This window comes from Bubalus kerabau, chromosome 4 (assembly GCF_029407905.1).
Source record: "Bubalus kerabau isolate K-KA32 ecotype Philippines breed swamp buffalo chromosome 4, PCC_UOA_SB_1v2, whole genome shotgun sequence".
Classification (NCBI taxonomy): Eukaryota; Metazoa; Chordata; class Mammalia; order Artiodactyla; family Bovidae; genus Bubalus; species Bubalus kerabau.
Window position 1 is genome coordinate 175,385,929 of NC_073627.1, and position 22,056 is coordinate 175,407,984.

General features: G+C 48.0%; 1 protein-coding gene and 1 non-coding gene across 2 annotated transcripts in view; one reads left to right on the top strand and one right to left on the bottom strand.

The window, feature by feature from the left end:
* PAPPA (pappalysin 1) overlaps nt 1-20,418 on the top strand; it is a 235,890-nt gene extending 215,472 nt beyond the window's left edge. The window contains exon 22 of the mRNA XM_055579788.1: nt 19,508-20,418. Coding sequence (XP_055435763.1) covers nt 19,508-19,615 — 108 coding nt within the window. The 3' untranslated portion in view covers nt 19,616-20,418. The remainder of the gene's footprint in view (nt 1-19,507) is intronic.
* TRNAY-GUA (transfer RNA tyrosine (anticodon GUA)) lies at nt 8,581-8,651 on the bottom strand. Its single transcript has one exon. It is a non-coding gene; the product is annotated as a tRNA-Tyr (tRNA).
* Nucleotides 20,419-22,056: the final 1,638 nt, after the last annotated feature.

Consider the following 22,056-nt stretch of genomic DNA (forward strand, 5'->3'; position numbering starts at 1 on the left):
TTGGCCAACCCATTGTCCTGGTTGCGTCAGCACTCCCCTACAAGTTTCACCATGTTCTAGTGCGTTCTATTTCTCATTCTTTTACTCAGTGGTGGTGGGGGTTTAGTCACTAAGTCGCATCTGACTCTTGCGACCCCATGCACTGTAGCCCCTCCAGGCTCCTCTGTCCATGGGATTCTCCAGGCAGGAATACTGGAGTGGGTTGCCAAGCCCTCCTCTGTTTTATTCAGTAGTTGAGCTCATATCATGTGCTGAGCCCTGAACTAGCTGTGGAGGTTCATGGATGATCTTTGTAGATGAGGTCCCTTAACCTCAGAGCTTAGAGTCAGGTATGGAAGCTGGCAAGCTGAAGAGTGATGCTTTTTAAGGGAAAGGACAGAGTTCCCTGAGGGCCCAGGCAAAGGGTTGGAGAAGACTCTGTGGAGGGATCTTCACCAATGCACACAACTGAGGGATGAGAAGGGGCAGGGAGGTGGCCAGGAGAAGTGTCTGGGGCAGGAGGCTGGCATGTAAAATCCTAGAGAGCACACACCTTTAGAGAGTATGGCTAAAGCCTAGGGGAAGATGGACGATGAGACGTTCCTGACAAGGTAAGCTATGACCTTTAAGCATTTAATAATCTCTTTCATTGTCCACACCTGGAAAATTAGCGGGTGTGGTCTTGGTCACCCTTTTCTTCGTTAGCACACTAGGATGTAGCGGGAGTGATTCAAGTGTTTATGGTAAAACTGGAGCATCCAGCTGGGATGTGGTGGCACCCACCCACAGAGGAGTGGCCGCCTCCACTTTCCTCCTGGTGAGAGCTGCAACCACAGTTTGGGGCCTGAGCCAAGAGTTAGGAGAGAGGTGACCAGCCTGGCCCAGTGTGAGTTAAAGAGTGTTCCTGTGACAAATGAGTTCATCGGGAACAGTTTCTATTTTCACGCTCATCTATATTCGAAGCTGAAAAATCATTTGACCCTCTCTCTCATTTTAAAGAGGGGAAACTGTTGTTGAGAGAGGAGGGGGCACAGACTCCTGGTCATTTCGGCTACAGAGCCCTCTGTGATGATGTGGTCCAGACTTTTCATTTCCTTAATGGGGGTTCTGAGACCCATAAAGAAGGGATGATTTGTCCAAGGAAGAACAGTGAGTGATAGAGCAAGGTTCCTGGCTTCTATCCTCATCCCTTTGTATTGCAGTGTCCTTAAGACAAATTGTTCCTTCAAGAAAGATGCTCTGATTCTAAATAAAGGGGTAAACAGGGCAAGACCCAAGAAACACTCAGATTGGAGACTTGTCACTGTGTCTGTCGGTTGGTGCCAGTCTTATCTGATTGCGCTTGCTTTGCTGTGTATTGTTAGTATACTTAGTATATGGTTGTGATGTACAATAATTTATGAAACTATTTATCTCCAACTTTTGATTTTAACTTTTAGGTGATTTCATTTTCTCACAATGATAATGATGCGAATGAACATTTTTGCATAGAAATATTCTATAACTCTAATTATTCATTGACAGCTGATTCTTGGAATTGACATGAGGAGGATATAAGATGTGAGCATTTTTAATATTTTAATCTTATTGGCATGTATTTGGTTTTTGGAGTTTTGTTAGTTTCAGGTGTACAGTAAAGTGATTCAGTTATACACATAGTCCTTCTTTTTTAAGATTCTTTTCTCATATAGATTATCATGGAATACTGCATAGAGTTCCCTCTGCTATGCAGTACAGCCTTCTTGGTTATCTGTCTCACGTCTATTAGTGTGTGTGTGTTTGTCCCAAGCTCTCGATTTATCCCTCCCCTGCCATGTTTCCCTTCTGGTGACATGTTTGTTTTTGATATCTGTAAATCTGTTCCTGATATATGAATAAGTTCATTGGTATCTTTTTAAAAATTAGATTCCACATATGAGTGACATCATATTTGTCTTTCTCTGTATGACTTACTTCACTTCTTATGGTAATCTCTAGGTCCATCCATGTTGCTGCAAATGGCATTATTTCATTCTTTTTTATGGCTGAGTAATATTCCAGTGCATATATGTACCACATCTTCTTTATCCCTTCCTCTGTCAATGCACAATTAGATGGCTTCCATGTCTTGGCTATTGTAAATAATGCTGCAATGAACAGTGGGGAGGATGTTTAGTATATTCATTTTGACAATATTGATTCTTCCAATCCAGTAACACAGTAGAATCTTCCACCTGCATCATATCTGATTTCTTTCATCAGTGTCTTATAATTTTCAGAGTAGATGTCTTTTGTCTCCTTAGGTAGGTATTTTATTATTTTTGGTGTGATAGTAATTGGATTGTTTCCTTAATTTCTCTTTCTGATCCTTTGTAGTTACTGTATAGGAATGCGAGAGATGCCTGTGCATTTGTATCTTGCAACTTTACCACACTGATTGATTAGCTCTTGTATTTTTCTGGTGACATCTTTAGGATTTTCTATGTATATTATCAGGTTATCTGTAAACAGTGACAGTTTCATATCTTCTTTTCCAATTTGGATTATTTTTATTTCTTTTCTCTGATTGCCATGGCTAGGACTTCCAAAACTATATTGACTGGAAGTGGTGACAGTGGATTTCCTTGCCTTGTTCCTATCTTAGAAGAAATGCTTTTGGCTTTTTACCATTGAGAATGATGTTAGCTGTGGGTTTGTCTTATATAGCTTTTATTACATTGAGTTAAATTCCCACTTTCTGGAGGGCTTTTATCATAAATAGATGTTGAATTTTGTCAGAAGCTTTGTCTGTATCTATTGAGATGATCATATGGTTTTTATTCTTCAGTTTGTTAATGTAGTGTATCACACTGATTGATTTGCAGGTATTAAAGAATCCTTGCATCCCTAGGATAAATCCTGCTTGATCATAATGTATGCTCCTTTTAATGTATTTTTGGGTTTGATTTGCTAGTAGTTTTGCATCTATGTTCATCGGTGATATTGGTCGGTAATTTTCTTTTTTTGTGTGTGGTGTATTTTGTCTGGTTTTGGCATCAGGATTATGATGGCCTCATAAAATGAGTTTGAGAGTGTTCCCTCCTCTGCAGTTCTGGAAGATTTTCAAAATGATAAGTGTTAACTCTTCTCTAAATGTTTGATGGAGTTTGCTGTGAAGCCATCTGGTCCTGAACTTTTGTTTGTTGAAAGTTTTTTAATCTGTGTTTAAATTTCAGTACTTGTGATTGGTCTCTTCATATTTTCTATGTCTTCCTGATTCAGTCTTGAAAGATTGTATCCTTTAAGAATTTGTCCCTTTTTTTCTAGGTTGTCCAATTTATTGGTGAGTAGTTGCTTCTAGTAGTCTGTCCTGGTCATTTGTATTTCTGTTGTAACTTCTTTTTCATTTCTAATTTTATGGATTTGAGTCCTCTCCCTTTTTTTCTTGATGAGTGTGCCTAAAGGTTTATCAATTTGCTTATCTTCTCAAAGAATCAGCTTTAAGTTTCATTGATCTTTGCTACTGTTTTCATTTCTATTTCATTTATTTCTGCTCTGATCTTTATGTTTTCTTTCCTTCTGCTAACTTGGGATTTTGTTTGTTCCTCTTTAGTTGTTTTAGGTATAAGGCTAGGTTGTTTATTGGAATTTCTCTTGTCTCCTGAGGTAGGACTGTATTGCTATAAACTTCCCTCTTAGAAATGGTTTTGCTGCGTCCCAGTGGTTTTGGATAGCTATGTTTTCATTGTTATTTGTCTCTAGGTATTTATTTTTTCTTGATTTCTTCAGTGATCCATTGGTTGTTTAGTAACATATTGTTCAGTCTCCATGTGTTTGTGTTTTTAAAGGTTTTTCCCCTAGTAATTGATGTCTAACTCCTAGCATTGTGGTTGGAAAAGATGTTTAATTTCAATTTTCTAAAATTTACCAAGGCTTGATTTGTGGCCCAAGATGTGATCCGTCCTACAGAATGTTCCACATGCACTTGAGAAAAAAGTGTATTCTGCAGCTTTCAGATGGAATGTTCTATAAATATCAGTTAAGGCCTGTGTTTCCTTCTTGATTTTCTGTCTGGATGCTCTGTCCATGTATAAGAGTAGTGTGTTAAAGTCACCCATTATTATTGTGTCTATTTCTCCTTTTCCAGCTGTTAGCACTTGCCTTATATATTAAGAGGCTCCTGTGTTGGGCATCCGGTCCCATCACTTCATGGGAAATAGATGGGGAAACAGTGGAAACAGTGTCAGACTTTTTCCAAAATCACTGCAGATGGTGACTGCAGCCATGAAATTAAAAGATGCTTACTCCTTGGAAGGAAAGTTATGACCAACCTAGACAGCATATTCAAAAGCAGAGACATTACTTTGCCAACAAAGGTTCGTCTAGTCAAGGCTATGGTTTTTCCTGTGGCCATGTATGGATGTGAGAGTTGGACTGTGAAGAAGGCTGAGTGCCAAAGAATTGATGCTTTTGAACTGTGGTGTTGGAGAAGACTCTTGAGAGTCCCTTGGACTGCAAGGAGATCCAACCAGTCCATTCTGAAGGAGATCAGCCCTGGGATTTCTTTGGAAGGAATGATACTAAAGCTGAAACTCCAGTACTTTGGCCACCTCATGTGAAGAGTTGACTCATTGGAAAAGACTCTGATGCTGGGAAGGATTGGGGGCATGAGGAGAAGGGGACAACAGAGGATGAGATGGTTGGATGGCATCACTGACTCGATGGACGTGAGTCTGAACTCCGGGAGTTGGTGATGGACAGGGAGGCCTGGTATGCTGCAATTCATGGGGTCACAAAGAGTCGGACATGACTGAGCGACTGATCTGATCTGATCTGATGTTGGGTGTATATATATGTACAATTGTTTTTTCTTCTTCTTGGATTGATCCCTTGATCATTATGTAGAGTCCTTCCTTGTCTCTTGTACTAGTCTTTATTTTAAAGTCTGTTTTGTCTGACATGAGGGTTGCTACTCCAGCTTTCTTTCAATTTCCATTTGCGTGGAATACCTTTTTGCATTCCCTCTCTTTCAGTCTGTATAGGGCCCTAGATCTGAAGTTAGTCTCTTGTAGACAGTATGTACATAGGTTTTGCTTTTATATCCATTCAGACAATTTGTGTCTTTTGGTTAGAGCATTTAATCCATTTACAGTTAAGGTGATTATCAATATGAATATTTCTTATTGCCATTTTGTCAATTGTTTTGGGTATTTTTGAAGGTCTTTTTTCCCCTTCTCCTGTGATTTGATGCCTATCTTTAGTAATGTGTTTGTATTGCTTTTTCTTTTTTGTGTGTGTATCTGCTGTAGATTTTTGGTTTGTGGCTCCCATTAGATTTTGATATAACAGTCTATATATGTACCAGATTGTTTTCAGTTGCTGATCTCTCACATTTCCAATATCCTGTACCCATACTCTCTTCTTCTCATGATTGCTGTCTTTGATATATTTGTGTGTGGATGATTTCCTGACTCTATGTTTGCCTTTACTGGTGAGTTCCCTGTTTGTAATTTTCTTGAATCTTGTTGTGGCCTTTTCTTTCCTACCTAGAGAAGTTACTTTAGGATTTGTGGTACTGAATTCTCTTAGCTTTTGCTTGTCTGTAAAACTTTTGATTTCTCTGTTGAATCTGAATGAGGGCCCTACTGGGCAGAGTAGTCCTGATTGTAGTGTATGTGAAACCGTGTGTGTCCTGCAAGAGTGAAATCTGTCATTTCCCCCAGTCCCGAGGAGCTCCCGCACTCGAGCCAAATGCTTTGGGGTCTCTTCTTCCTGATGCCTTGCCCCGGGCTGGGGAGACTGACGTGGGGCTCAGGACACTCACTCTTGCAGGAGAACCTCTGCAGTATGGTCATTTTCCAGTCTGTAGGTCACCCGCCCAGCAGCTATGGGAGTTGATTAGGTTAGGAAAGTACCCTTCCTCTTGCGCTCTTATTGTGGCTTCTTCTTAATCTGTAAAATCTCTGTTTTGATAGGCTCCCATCTTTTCTATTGATGGTTGTCAGCAGTTGTGATCTTGGTGTTTTCCTGAGAGGAGCTGAGCTCAACTCCTTCCACTCTGCCGTCCTTTCCGGGATCTAGGGCTGTTTTTATAGTTCGGAGGCTTTCTGCCCCTTTCTTCACCAGGTACTGGGCGTCGTCCCCTTGCTATGGGGTTTGCCGCTACAGTGCTCCTTCGCAGGCTCCTGGAACAGCAGGGTTGGGGCCTGGCACCTACTCACAGGTCTCGTGGCATTGGCCTGTGCCCACCTCTGAAGCCCAGGATGGCAGTAGGACTAATGCCTGCTCACAGAGCTCCTGTAGGTGGAGTCCTGGTGTCTGGGTGCACGTGCAAGGAAGGAAGCCCCAATGGTGGTCCCACCCTTCTCCTCGTACACCCTCGTAACAGCACCTCGACGCTACTGGGCCCAGGCTTCTTCCAGGCACACCCTTGGTTGCCATAGTCTAGTTTCTTTGGGCTCTTCTGCGCAGCCAACTATGTTCTTCTCCTTGGGTCTGACCTCTGAAGCCTAATCTTCTGTACCCGGCTCCCCCTGCACCGACAGAGGAATGTCCCAGACTGGGGAGTGCAGGGGGGTGCTGTGCTCTCCTCCACAGCTCCTCTTCCATCCAGTCTGACGTTCCCACAGGTGAGGAGACAACCCTGGGTGCAGAAACCTTTTCTCCTGCATAGCTCCCTCCCTGGGGTGCAGGCTCCATTCAGATTCCTTCCTTTTCTTTTTCCTTTTGTCCTACCTGGTTATGAGGAGGTTTTCTTGTCTCTTTGGAAGTCTGAGGTCCTCTGTCGACATTCAGTAGCTGTTGTGGGTGAATGGTTCTCCTTGTAGATGTATTTGTAGTGTTTGGTGGGAGAAGGAGCGCTCCATGTCCTACTCATCCTCCATTTCAATCCCCCCTCCAGGTGTGAGTGTTTTGAAGGCTCTCGATTCCTGATGCCAAATGAATACAGTGTGTGTCTTTCACTCCCCTGGAGTCAGCCACTTTGACAGTGAATAGACAATGAAGCTTGTGTAGAATTATGACATGTGATTCATCTGACACCATCAGCTAGAGAAACAGCAGCTCTGATGAAAAGAATTTTCCTACCAACTATAACTTATGTACTAAAACATTAAAATATAAAACTAATATATTAAAATATAAAGACTAATTTTATTGGGAAACTTTCTTAAATGGATTGCTGTTTCTACAGAGTGCATGGTAGGGACATGCAGTCATAATTCAGGTTCCGGTGCAGACTCCAGGTTGTTACAGTCACTCGAACATACAGATAAATATCTCAAGTGGTCATTTTGACCCTCTCTTTCTATACTAGGTTCAGCTGCAGCAGTTTCAGGCTCCAGGGCTCAGAGATGAGTGTTGTCTCTTGGGTCAAGGACCCAGAGTCTGTTTTCTTGCTAGTTCTGAATATGTTTCCTAATCCTTTTTCCCCTTTTCTATATACATTATGAATGTAATTCTAGCCTTTTGTGTTCAAAGACTACCTTCTTCCACTTTTTTACTTCTTCCTGTTGGCCAAGGCGATGGAATGTAGGTGAGCAGGCTTCCTCCATGACAGGAGATGTGTGTTCATGGAGCATCTCTGTGGGCTGAGCACTGGACCACGCTGGGCACACGGCAGAGTCCAGGCACCACACCTGCCCTTGTGGAGCTCGGGGTCTGTTAGGGGAGCCAGTTATAAGCAGTGAGGTATGTTGCTGCTGTTAGTCACTCAGTTGCATCTGACTCTTTTGCAACCCCAGGGACTGTAGTCCGCCAGGCTCCTCTATCCATGGGGATTCTCCAGGCCAGAATACTGGAGTGGGTTGCCATTTCCTTCTCCAGAGGATCGTCTGGAACCCAGGGATCGAACCCGCATCTCCTGCTTGGCAGGTGGATTCTTTACCACTGAGCCACCAGGAAAGCCCCACTGAGGTATATAGCTATGTATTTAGTGACCTTTGCAGAAGGGACAGTGAAGGGAAGGTGAGGGGTCATTTGGAGAACAGTGTGAAGGTCAGAGAAAGTGTTCCTGAGGAGAGAGATTTACACTGAGACCTGAAGACTGAGCAGGAACTTTCCTGGTGCAGGTGAACGGTGGTTGGGAGAAGAATGGGGAGAACTGTGGGAACTCTGTGTGACCTCCACCCGTGGATTAGAGAGCCAGTGGCCTCTGTCACAGTGAGGGTGGCTTTACCGTAGTTACTCAGTGCTCAGAAGTGTTTGGATGTCTCTTCAGATGTGAGACTCCTGACATCTGACTTCTGGAGAACAAAGGTGATTCAAGTTAAAATCATACGCCTATGATTTAATTCCCCAACCTAACTTCTCTATAAACTCCAACTTCTTGAAACCCTTCTACTCTCTCATCTCCAGCCAACTGTCCTTGCAGTGGCTGCTTTATAGAGACAGAAGATAATAAGACAGGACGCCTGTTAGTGAACTGCCGCAAGTCAGACTCGCGTCCTCCCTTACCTTCTTTAATCCGCATGTCAACCCCGGCAGGGCACTGGGAACCAGTTTCGGCTTGTGTGTTAGTCATTCAGTCAAGTCTGACTTTGCAGGCCCATGGGCTGTAGCCCGTAGCTGGCCAGGCTCCCCAGCCTGTGGAATTCTCCAGGCAAGAATGCTAGAGTGGGTAGCCATTCCCTTCTCCAGGGGATCTTCCCAGCCCAGGGATCGAACCTGGGTCTCTGCTTTACAGGCAAATTCTTTACCAGCTGAGCCAGCAGGGAAGCCCTTAAGTTCGGGCTTAGTGAGTACTTACAGGACTTGAGTTTACTGGCTGCAAACGCCATGGGCCAGAGTCGAACCCAGTTCCGTCTAAGTCCCAAGCCCGGCTTGTTCTGCTGCAGGGGCTGCGCCACAGTAGAGGGAAGCGGGGGCGGCGGGTTGCAGAACCTGTCCTCAGTGCACCTGAGCATGACCCTACCTGTTCCAGCTGGAGATATTTCGCTATGGACCCAGAATGCCAGGGAGCTTTGAGTGTGGGACCCCTGCTCACTCACTTTGACAAGGCAAAAGCAGCTTTCCCCAGGGTGGGGAATAGCGGAGACTCCCAGCCCTGCCAGTCATCCTTGACTGCCCAGACAGGAGTTTCCCCTGAGCACAAAAAAGTCCTGCCTTTCTGTCTCCAGCTTCCACAGCAGGAAGCCTCTCGGGGCAAGAGAGGGGCCAGAGGCTGGCTTTCTCCCCCCTATATCCCTCCCATCTCTCACCTGCTGGCCTATTTCACTCCCACCTGTACTCGTGGCCCCAGTTCCATCTCATAGCAAGTCCCCTGCCCGTAAACTCCCAGCCTGGTGCTCAGAATCTCATTGACAGTGTAGACTGACTCCCTGCACTTTCCAAAATGACCGTAATTGAGCACTTACCACGTGCTTGGCCGTGGGTTAGCATCTCTGTGTATATTATTCCATTTAGACTCCAGAACCGTCCAACAAAGCCCACATTTGAGACTCAGAGAGGTGGAATCACTTATACAAGGTGGCGGATCTCTGTGTAGGATTTAGGATTCCCTGACACCAAGCAAATGACAGATGGTAGCTACTGTGTCTCGAGCGCTTACTGTCTACCAAGTTTCACCTTTTCCTCCATGTGTCACTTTATTTCATCAGCACAGCAGCCCTGCTGTAGGCACGGCCTTTTTTAGCCCCACCTTACAGATGGTACAACTGAGGCTTAGACGGGTTGAGGTCACACAGCTGGTAAGTGGTAGAGCTGGGACACAAACCATGTGATTCCAAGTCACACAGCACCTGCCTCTGACCCTTGTTCTGAATGTCTGCTTGCTCTGGGCTTGCACCGTGCCCTTCCTGGAGTCCCTTTCCTCTTGCTTCCTGGCCCTCCTGGATTGGGGTCCTGGGTAGGAACTCCAGCCCCAGAGTGAAGCTCTCCATGGCTTCTCCTGCACTTCCTTCCTCCTACTCTCCACCTAAAACCTCTTTCTGGTCCCTGGAGCTGGGGCCTCCCTGTCACTTAAGCCAGAATGATGTCTGTCTGCTCCCTCCAGCCTTCCCCCCTCGCTTATCTGTACAGACCCCAGCTGTTCCCCTCATCTGCCTTGTGGGGTGACCTGGGCCCTGCTGGAAGATGAGACAGGACAGTGCAGGACTGTCTGAGGAAACTCTACCTGCCAGGCATGCTCAGCCTCCTACCCAGGCACCTATGTGCACTGCAAGGCAGACGGGAAGAGGCGGGACTCAGTATTTTCTTATCGGAGCCAAGAGTCTAGAATATAGAGCAGATTTCCAGAATGGTTGCTTCAACAGCTTCCCCCCTATACCAACGACGAACAATCATTTTCTAATTGGACTCATTCTAGGTCTGCATGTGTAGCAGGGTGTAAGGGAGGAAGGAGAAATAACCTTCAAGTATTTGACATACCAGTGTTTTCCAAGGCGTGGTGGCCTGGAACAATGGTGATGGTCATGTTTCGGTTGGCTGCTAAGAGACTGATTCTGGCAGATGTCTGGGGAGCTGCGGTGTGGTCCCAACTCTACAGCCCAGCTCTGCGGCATTGGCCAGGCCGGGCTCGCCTTGAGTTTTTATCTCCTGATGTTCGGATTAGATTCATTTCTAAGGACTCTCCACGTGGCTTCCTGAGTGAGGTGGTCCTTGAGCAGGAACTTGAAGACTAATCAGGGTCAGGGGACCAGAGGAGAGTTTTTTTTTTTTTTTTTTTCAGAGGAGAGTTAAAAATTGGTCCCAGGAGCATGTCTCGGCACAGGATAACACACCCAACCAATGACATGAAGCATAGGGCTCCCACCTGTATTTGCTCAAATCTAAGTGAAAACCTGCTTTCTTGAAAAAAGGCATGAAACCCCAGTGGAGCTCGTTGGTCTAAGGAGGCTAGTGATTCTGTAAGATAGGGGAAGACAGAAGCTTTAGATGGGAAGCAGTCATCTCAGCAGAGCTGATAAAGGGTTGTTTGCAGAGTTGGGGGTGCATATCAACAGCTCTAACGTCTCAGCTTAGCAACCTGAATGGTCCTCTGAAAAGGAGTCAGGATGGCATTGCATCTCTGCGCACAGCCCTCTGTGCCTCTCCACTTCCCCAGAGTGAACACTGGTCCTCCCAGGAGCCTGCCAGGCCCTGAGTGCTCTGCCCACCCCCACCCCTCACCACCCCCCACCCCCATCGATGCCTTCCTCCACTTCCCTCCAGCCCTCGGGACTCCTTGCCACCCTGCACACAGGCCAGACATCCTCCTACCTTCCAGCCTTCACCACGAGCTGTTCTTTTGGCCAAGAACATTCTTCTCCATTCATCCTTATGACTCACTCTAGGTCTCTTGCCCAAGTGCTGTGTGCTCAACGTGCCCCACCCTGACCACCCACCTTCCATCACCCCTGGCCCTTCTGTACCCATTGACCTTGGCTTCCATGTCTTCTTTCCTTCCATAACACGCACCACTTTGGCACATATTGTAAGAATGTATGTATTATTCGTTGCCTGGCTGTTTCGATACCTCTTGCTGTTGGAAGGAAAATTTCATGAGCGTGAGAAGGTGCATTTATTTTAGTCACTGTTCTATCCCAAGTTCCCATGTCCCTTTCTGCTGAGAACCTGCTATGTGATATAGCTCCTGTGCTAGGCCATGAGCAGATGGGCAGGCCCAGCTGTGCGGTCATGGGGGCCCGTGAGCAGGCGCTGAGAGGCCAGGAAATGCTAATGGAGACACAACAACTGAGGCCAATCACCACAGCTTCTCAGAGAAAACAATGTTAGAGGTGAGGCGGGGAAGTCGCAGCAGATCTTACCCAGGTAAACGTAGTGAGGGGAAGGCCAGAGAGAAAGATGAGAGAGAAGCGTGTTCCCGGCAGAGCGCAGAGTCTGTGCAAAGCCCAGAACAGGGGAACACAGTCAGGAAACTCTGATTCGCTGAAAAGGGCCAGAGCATGGTGCAAGAGGTGAAGGCGTGAGAGGCAAACCTGGGGGCACGAGCAAGGCTTCTATAAGCCACGCTGGGGAGTCTAACTTTATCTAGGGAGCGATGGGAGTATTCGATGATTTTAAGCACTGAACCAGCTGAGAGAATCCTAGAAGGCTTCCTGGAAGAGGGACTTGTGCTCAACTTGGAAGATTAGTAAGACACAGTAGGCAAATGACTAAGCCAAACAGACTAATTCTTCTACCCACTGGTTTCTGGAGTGTTAGGATTTCCCCCACTTGGGGTGTAACTTTGACTTTTTTTTTTTTCCTGTGGGTGAATTCAACACTCATTTCAAACCTGATCCTATGAAAAGAACCAGGCCTTTCTATCCCCCTAGAATGACGATCATCACAACCATCATCAATGCCGTTACCACATCACCACCACTCTCACCAACATCATTTAGTGAGCATGAATTCTACACCAGGCCTTATGCAAGTGCTGTCCTTGATTTTGTACTTTATCCAAAGTACTCCTCCATGGCGGGACTGTTATTTTCTCTATCTTATAGGTATGCAAACTGAATCCCTCTCCCCACAAAGAAGTCACTTGCCTGTGAGCATTTCACTAGCTTACACTACTACACCGCTAACAACGCAAGGAATCAAACCAGGTCTCCTCGTCTAACCGGGTGCATTCCTCCACATTACCCACACTTGATGTTTTCTCCTCCACTTACCGCGTCTAAACAAGCTTTGGCATTTCCTGACTGCTGCATGCCCCGTGCCAGGCACAGATCTGCACAGTCCCAAGGGAGCTATAGAGGAGCCCCAGCATCAGGCCTTGGTCTGCTTGAGGTCACTAAGTCTTTCCATCAACACTATGGTGACCCAGAGATTCACAGTGGTGAAGCGAGTCGCCCAGGGCCCTGCCGTGGGTGGGTGGACAGTCAGGCTTTCTGACCTTCACTGCAGCATGCCTCCTGCTCCCGCACACCGCCCACCCTCTGCTGTGACCTCCCTGTTGAGTGAGTCAGAAGTCAGCCTCAGACAGCCCTTCCGCCAGGGCCCTGTGGCATTGGCCAGGCTGCATTCCTGTGAGCCGCTCACACACACCCGGGTGGAGGTGTTACCCTGGGCAGCTCACCCACGGGTTGAAACCCCTGTGCTGAGCACTGTCTCCAGCCTAGAGGGAAAAAGCAAGAACCCTGGCCTTCCATCACCGACCTGGGCTTGTTGACAGAATCCCAGAGTGGGTGGCCAAGCCGTTTATGGGACAGCCTAGCTGCACGGTGCTGGGAATCCCAAATGTAAACTGGCCGCTGAGGCCTTGATGCCGTGGGTGGTAGGTTTTCTTGGGAGGCTATCCGGGGGAGAAGGTGGAAAGCTGCTCGGGGAATCCGGGCATCTGGGAGTCAGGCTTGGAGCCAGCTTTATCGGGATGGGACTCGTCTCTACCAGACCTCAGCTTCTTCCTCTGTGAGAGGGGACCCTGCCTCCTACCCTACCTGCCTCCTGGGGGAATGGTGCCGGGGAGCAGTTACAAATGGGGGCGCAGGTCCAAGGCACCCTGCCAGACAAGTGACTCACCTCTTCGCATCTTCATTTCCTCTAAGATGTAAAACGAGGATTGTGAGAATAGCTGCCTTATGAGAGCTGCTGGGAAGGGTGAGTAACGGGGCGCCAGGTACATAATAAGAGGTAGGAGGCGAATGACCATTAAACACACCCCACAGCACTCGGCCAGGATGGGGGATGGAGAGCTGCCTTACCCATCTTGTTTGGGCTTGCCAACAAGTTCTCAGTGTCCAGAGTGGGGGCTTAAAATCCTGCAGCATCTACCAGGTTGACAGGTAGTGAGTTCCAGGGCAGGTCTGAGACAGGCTGAGGCCTCTATTTTACCATCTGTAAGCTGGGTAGCTAAAGGACAGCAGCCTCTCAAGACTGGATGGAGCCACATGGGAATCCTGCACACGGCCAGCCTCAGGCAGTGGCTTGCCGTGGACCGGACCTGGGCGTGTCTCTTGCAGGTCAGATCTGGGGACACCTGGGGGAGTGGGTGGGGCAGGCGAGCTCCACCTTCTCTTATGAGTTGCAGATGCCCAGTCAGTAAGGACGCCTGTGAGCAGAGGAGACCCCTGAGGCAGGCTCTGAACAGACAGGTCATGGAGAGGCGAGAAGAAGGGCGAGATACCATGCTTGTCCTCCGTACCGGGACCTCCGCGGGCTGGTGTGGAGGTGGCATTGCTCCTCACCAGATCCCTCGTCTCACCGATGGGGAGTCCAGCTCCATAGGTACCTGCCTGCTGAAGGTCGAGCAGGGTGCTCCCAGGCCCCTAGCAAGGGCTCCGTCGTTGCGCCTGTGTTTATAAGCATGGAAGGGCACAAGGAGCATCCCCGATCGTCCCCCTGAGACCAAACCTTCTAGACTTCGCTGTGTTCTAAGGTTCCTGCCCTGCAGATCCAGACCTTTGTCTTTAGGGGAACACTGAAACCCCCTGGGCCGGGCCAGGAGGAAAGCGTGTGCACACACCACGCCCCACACAGCCAGCGTGCCTACACGGGCCTGAGAAGCTCCCTGGCATCATAGGGCCCTGCCGGCTGACAACACTGGAGAAGCCCCTGGGACTGGGGTGGCAGAAAGGGGGACATGCAAGACACAAGCTGTGGAGAAGGGCAGCATTTCCTGGCCTTTTCTGCCCAGGGCATAGCCGTCCACCTTTCTCAGGCTGAGAAAGAGTCTCAGACAGAAGGGAAGGAAGAGATCATTAAAATCAACGTGGTGTACAGATAGGGAACTTGAAGCCCGAGAAGGGAGGTGACTTGTACGAAGTTACACAGCACAGGAGTGCAAGAACAGAGGCCCCCTGACTGTTGTCCCTGGGTTTTTGTGCTTTCATATGTCCCTCCAGTCATGGGTCCTTTGAATGCCTGCCACGTGGTAGATAGAGGTCAACCACAGACACGGGGACTTCCCTGGTGGTCCAGTGGCTCAGACTCCAGCTCTCAATGCAGAGGGCCCGGCTACTATCCCCGGTCAGGGAACTAGATCCCACGTGTCACAACTGAACAATCTCACATACCATAGCTAAGACCCAGCACGGCCAAATAATACATACTTTAAAAAACAACACCACAGACATGGCCCCTGCCCAGACGGCGCAGGCACACAGGCGCAGACGTGATTCCGTCCAAGGATGGCGTAGGGATAGAATGCTAGGGTATGGGAGGAGCGTGATGGTCCGGTCTTTGGTAAGACTAACGAGGCAGGAGGCAGTGCTTGCAGAAAGACCTGGCGGATGAAGAGAAGCTGGCCAGGGAAGCGCAGGAGCAGGGAGGAACAGGAACAGCTGAAGACTTAAACCCAGGAAAACACCTGGAGTCTTTGAGGAAACAGGAAACGAGCCGCAGAGAGCGAGGGGATGAAGGGAACCAGATGAGGTCCAAGAAGGGTGTGGAGATCAGGCAAGGCCTTGAACTCTCGCTAAGGACTTTGTGTCTTATCCTAAGAGACAGAATCTGTTGCACGTTTGCCTGGGTGAGGCGCAACAGGAAGCAGGAGAGAGAAACCATATGTGAGGCTGTCTCGAAAGAATCGTGGAGCCCAGTGGGAAGAATGACAGAACACACTGTGCAGAAGACGGGGGCGGTCACTGGGTCATCCTAACGTTAGAACTCGGGCAAGGGGATGGAACGGGTCCAGGGGAAACCGAGGCCGCCCAGGTCGGGGAGGAGGAAGGCAGGAAGCGGGTCACAAGCTGGAAGTACAAGCCTGGAGGAAGCCGACTCGGCGTCGAGCGACCCAAGTGTTAGACCACGTTCTGGGTGGTTTTGCATCTTTCTTGTTGAATCCTTGCAACCATCTGAACTACAGTAGAGGAAGTCCCCTGCATACGAACCTTCAAGGTGCAAACTTGCAAAGACCTGAACGTGCATCTGCTTCCAGTGAGGAACCAGAACCTGTGCCGTCGACGTCGGGTGTGAGTGGCATTGCAGCTCGCCCTCCTCCTCTGTCTCTGATCACTGATGATCCTTCAGTTTTCCCTCCAGGCAGTAACTCTTCTTGCCTGTTCACTCTATGCCAGCCCCTGCATGCCATTGTATTATGGTACTTTTCAAGTTTCTGTACTGTAGGATTAAAAATGTTTTCTTTTTGTGTTTGTTTTTTATGTATTATTTGTGCAAAAAGTATTATAAACCTGTTACTGTACAGTACTATATAGACGATTGCCTATATAGTACTATAGACTATATAATACTGTAGACGATTGTTAGTTGGGTACCTAGGCTAATTTGTTGGACTTAGGGTCACATTGGACTTAACAAAAGTGCTCTGGGAATGGAACTCATTCGTATGGAGAGGACTTACTGTATTTTTTTTTTTTTCATCACCGTTTTCTAGATACACAAATTCAGGGTGATGGCAGCGAAGGGGTTTTTCCCCACAGTTATTCAGTGAGTATGAGGGCTTGCTGAAGTATTCAGCAAGTAAGGATGCTAATCCAGGCCTCTGCTCACAGGGTTTCCCCACTGGACCTCAGCTATTAGATTTGGACCTGGCTCTGCCCTCAGTCTCCCCACTTTGGAGGATTTTCTCTAGGTCTCTTCCAAGTCTAAGGTTCTCTGCTTCTTAGGACGGTGAAGAAGTTGCAGAAGAACATTTAAGATGGGACGGTACAGTCCCTGCATACGCATGGAGCTGGGGTGTGCCCTGCAATCAGGGCACAGTGAGCAGCAGTGAGCAGCTGAAAGCAGCAAGGCTCTGCATGGAAGTGGTAGCTGTAGGCGTGCTCACCAGGGCATCCCAGGCCTGGAAGCTGGAACTGAAAAGGGAAATGAGGAGTTGCACTAGCCGTACTGCAGTGAGAGTCAGAGAGAGGGAGAGAACAGACCTGCATTCGTATTCTGCAGCTTAGACGCTGGGGACACAAGAGTGAGCAAGGCTGACAGTCCTCGCCTTGCTTACCGAGAAAGAGGCACACAGGGCATGTGGCAAGCATTGCTTGCTATGCTCATTTTATCGGCTAATTCATTATCCCTCATCACACCCACTGGAGGGGCATGCTTTCGCCTCTCCGCTTTTGGGAAGGATCACTGAGGCTCAGAGAAACTGTCACCTATTCAAGGTCACACCTCAATTAGGTGAGAGAGTGGGGGCTTCTACTTCAATCTTCCTGTTCATTCCTACACTTTTAAATTATTGAAACGTTGCAGGATGGAGAGAGGTTGGGGAGGCAAAGAGGGAAGAAAGAAGGACACAGAGCAGGGAGAAAAAGTGTTCAGGAGAACGAGCCCACAGCCAGAGGGACAAAGATGCTCTCTGAGCCTTGTGAGCACTCGAGACCCTGCCCAGGCAGGAGGTGAATGAGGCCATTAAATCCATCTGCGCAGATGGGGGGCCCTCTGGGGAAAGTTCTATGCAAATGTCATGATGCAATGAGGTGAAATCCACTCGCGTCAGCCCAGGCTGGGGCTCAAGCAGGGACCGCTCTGTGCTCTTTGCAAAGACAGATCCTCTGCCGTGTGAGGAGGACGTTCACTCTTCTGGGCTCTTTCTCACAATTTCTAGAAAGGAAAGCCAGCCCAAGATCACAAAGCATGTGAAGGGATGGACTGGGAAATGAAATGTGGGCCTCTTATTTTGTCTCTTTTCCTCCAATTTTGTAATCTATACATATATCAAATTGTTACGTCGTGCGCCTGTCACTTTTTCTTATGCTAAAATCTGCTCCTAGGATCCCTTAACCTAGTTTTCTGCAAGAAAATCTCTCTGTGAAATGTTCCCCACCAGGATTTCAGGCGCTCTAGAACAGGGGTCCCCAACCTCTGGGATCTAATGCCTGATTATCTGAGGTGGAGCTGATGTAATAATAATGGAAATAAAGTGCATATTAAATGTAATGCATTTGAATCATCCCCAAACCATCCCCCACCACCCAGGAGCATGGAAAAACCGTCTTCAATGAAACCTGTCCCTGGTCCCAGAAAGGTTGGGGATCACTGTCCTAGAAGGTGGTCTGAACTTGCTGGCAAAAGCTTTTGCCATTTTCATAATCCCCAAATCAAAATTACCAATATGTACAGAGAGTTAGGTTTTCCTAAAAGACATTATCGCATTGTTTATATCAGTGGATCACCACAACAGTCCTAGAAGTTAGATATTCCATTGTACAAGTCTATTAACCAACTCTCATGTGGGACATGACAACTTTTCACCCATGATTTCATTCAGCCCTCAGAGTCCACAGTGCAAGGCAGGTCTTATTCTACTGATTTCACAGCTAGGAGGAACCTGAGGCTCGGGGAGAGGTTGCTTCAGTCAGTTCAGTTCAGTTCAGTCGCTCAGTTATGTCCGACTCTTTGCAACCCCATGAATTGCAGCACGCCAGGCCTCCCTGTCCATCACCAACTCCCGAAGTTCACTCAGACTCACGTCCATCGAGTCAGTGATGCCATCCAGCCATCTCATCCTCTGTCGTCCCCTTCTCCTCCTGCCCCCAATCCCCCCCAGCATCAAAGGGGACTCTTTTCCAATGAGTCAACTCTTCGCATGAGGTGGCCAAAGTACTGGAGTTTCAGCTTTAGCATCATTCCTTCCAAAGAAATCCCAGGGCTGATCTCCTTTAGAATGGACTGGTTGGATCTCCTTGCAGTCCAAGGGACTCTCAAGAGTCTTCTCCAACACCACAGTTCAAAAGCAGCAATTCTTCAGTGCTCAGCTTTCTTCACAGTCCAACTCTCACATCCATACATGACTACTGGAAAAACCATAGCCTTGACTAGATGGACCTTCGTTGGCAAAGTAATGTCTCTGCTTTTAAATATGCTATCTAGGTTGGTCATAACTTTAGAGGTTGCTTGCCTTACTTTAAATACTGGATTTGTCACTTACTGGTTTGGGCTTCCCTGGTGGCTCAGTGATAAAGAACCCGCCTGCCAATGCAGGAGGCACGAGAGATGTTGGTTTGACCTCTGGGTTGGGAAGATCCCCTGGAGAAGGAAATGGCAACCCATTCCAGTATTCTTACCTGGGAAATCCCATGAATAGTGGAGTCTGGTGGGCTACAGTCCATAGGGTCGCAGAAAGTTGGACACGACTGGAGCAACTGAACACCACCACCACCACTTTGGGCGAATGCCTGCCCCTTTGTGAGCCTCAGTTTCTCCACCTGTAAAAGGGCGGTTGTTCTAGTGCCTATCTTACAGAGGTGGACTTCCCTGGTGGCTCAGATGGTAAAGCGTCTGCCTACAATGCAGGAGACTCGGGTTCAATCCCTGGTTCGGGACGATCTCCTGGAGAAGGAAATGGCAACCCACTCCAGTATTCTTGCCTGGAAAACCCCATGGATGGAAGAGTCTGATAGGCTGTAGGTCCATGGGGTCACAAAGAGTTGGACATGACTGAGCGACTTTACTTTCACTTTACAGAGTTGCCGAAGAATTCAGTTCTTTCCTGGTTGTAAAGCATTTAGCACGTTGTAAAGCCTGGCCTGTCATACATGCTCCTGAAAATGGAAACAGCTATGATAATGACCATGGTGATCCTGATAGAAGTTATCATAAGGCTAGCAAGAAGCAGAGTCATGACTTGAACTTGAATCTGCTGCCCCAACATCCAGTGATGGACCCTCTGCCCTGATGAACCCACTGCTTCTCTAGAAATTTGTTTCAGCCCCAAGCACCTGGCTCATCTCTTCTGCCTTTCTCTCTGCAGGTCACACCCTTCCCCATGTCTTGTGACCTACAGGGTGACTGTGCTTGCCGGGACCCCCAGGCCCAAGAACACAGCCGGAAAGACCTCCGAGGATACAGCCATGGCTAAGGAAGGACAAGGAGTTGTCAAAGAATTCCCAACGCCAGGACCCGCATCCCTTTGGTATTGATTTCACAGTCAGCTGCTCAACGGAATGGCCTCTCCACACCAGGGATCCTTAGCACCCAACCGGTCTGCCTTTAATTTCACCCAGGAAGGACTCGTAGTACGGGCGTGTGTACCAAGTCTCGCCATGTTGAATGATGGAATGGAATCCCATCTCAAAGTCTTAGAAAGATTGCACATACAGTGTGCAGTCCCTGAGCCTCCTAAAATTCTAACCATTTGCCACACGACCGCAGCGAGAAACATATTCTGTATCTAGGAGTGTGCCCATCTGTGGTTAGTACGCATGCAGGCATACGCACCCATGCAGACATCCGTGGGAGGGCAGTTTTGGAGACTGAGCAGAGAGAGACTGGGCCAGACTCAATCCTTTCTCTCCCAGGCTCTGAACCAGCACTGTCCTTGGGAGAAAGAGTTACAGAAACTGCTAAGACCAAGTGTTAAATGCCAACATAGCTCACACCCTGAGGCTTAGAATACATAAGGTGTGCTTGAGTGCGCAGTCCTCTGGGATTGGAAGTGAAATGGTCTCTGATCACCTCCCTTGTAGGGAAGTAGAGGAAGAGGTAAAGAATCCAAGGTATGCGAAGCCCCCAGGGTTTGAGGCCAAGCTGGAAATGGCTTAGGATTGCAATGTCAAGGTATTATAACAGCCCCCGGCTTGAGGCCATAATATCCCCCACATCCCCCACATCTTGCCTTGGGACCACACTTGCTGCTACTTTCCCGGCTGCTCTATCCTATACATTGAGTACCCCAAGGTGGTAGGACTAGGTGAGGAAAAACCCCCACACAACCAAACTGTCTGCCTTAAAAGTGACCCACATTTTCCCACAGCTCCTCACTTCTTAGTCCTTCTGCGAGGGAAAACCCCTCATTGGCCCACATGGTGAGAAGTGAAGGCCCCCTGGGTGGGCTTCTCATCCTGGAAGGGAATTGAGGGGCTTCAGATGCTGGAACCCTCACCGAGAGTCCAGAATGTCTAAGCCAGTGTTAGATTTTATAAGCAAGAGGAACAGTGTTACATTTCTATGATGTTGGAACCCTCCGGAGACTGTTGGGATGGCAGGGACTCTTGGGTTAGCATCCTTATCCAAGTCTTCCTGCCTCTCCAAGGCGAGAGCAGGCTTTGGGTCTGAGGACCTCATTGTGCCCTGAGTAGCAATAGTTCTGGAGCAGAGAAGCATCTCGGATAGGATCCACACCTGGACTGTGTTCTAGAGGGGCCTTCAGGGGGCAGCCCAAGGGTTCCCAGCCTTGGTCCCCAACCACCCAGCATGGTCATCCTGCCTTCCACACAGCCTTTGGCTCCCATACTCCCGTCCACCTCTGTCCTAGGGTGGCCCTTCCCTCTCGCCCATGTTCAGCCTCCAAAAGTTAAGAGGAAATTAGCCAGACACTCACAGAAGCCCCCACCTCTTTGGGGTCCTCTTTGTTCAGCCGGTTACCTGTCCACTCCTTTTGAATTAGTAAGGGAGGTGAGGAATACAGAATGAGGTGGAAAGAAGGCTGACATATAACCTGATCTCTGAAACTGAGAAAGTGAGGTGAAGGGAGGGTCTAAGGTAGAGATATTGCATAAATATTGCCACAAATCATCTCAAGTCTAGTGAAGACAACCAACCAAAAAACAAATAGCATAGAAATGGAAGATACCAAGCACGTGGGCTGACTCTCCTCATTCCTGCATCCAACACAGACGCTGTTCATCAACTAGAGCCCTTTTTTTTTTTTTCTAGTGGGGACCAAAAATAACTTCAGAAACCTTCCTACTGTTGTGTCTCCCAGCAGCAGCTAACTGCTGACCAAGAACGCTTGAGAAGACATCTGTCGGCCATCTATGGTCTGTTACAGTAATAAATATATCAAGGTGCTTTTCGCACAGGTGCCCACAAATAAGGACGCAGTGCTTAGATAGTTTTGTGTGGCTTATTCCATGTTACAGTCTCTGAGATTGGGTTCCAGGCATGCCATTGTTAAGGCCTGACTCAAATCCATTATGTTTCCTTCTTACAAACTTGTATCTCATTTATACTGAGGGCATTTTTTTTTCCTTTAATTACTAGGACCAATCTTTGGCAAGATAATAATAATTGTATAAGCATCGATTCCACTTTGTACCGCTCTCCAGTACCTTAGAACTCTTGCCAACTCTTCAAGTCCCCTAATGCCCTTGCTGAGTTATCAACCTGAGTGGTGCTAGATGGGAAGGAACAAATGAGGTAAGATGTTAACAGAGTTGGCTCTCCCAGTTGCTTTTTTTAACATCAGTAAGTAACACAAAGAGCCTGGGAGACCTAAAGACAACATTCCTGACGGTGGGGTGGCAGGAATCACAGCAGAACCTCACCAGCTTCCTTTCAGTCCACTCTCATGCCTTTTCC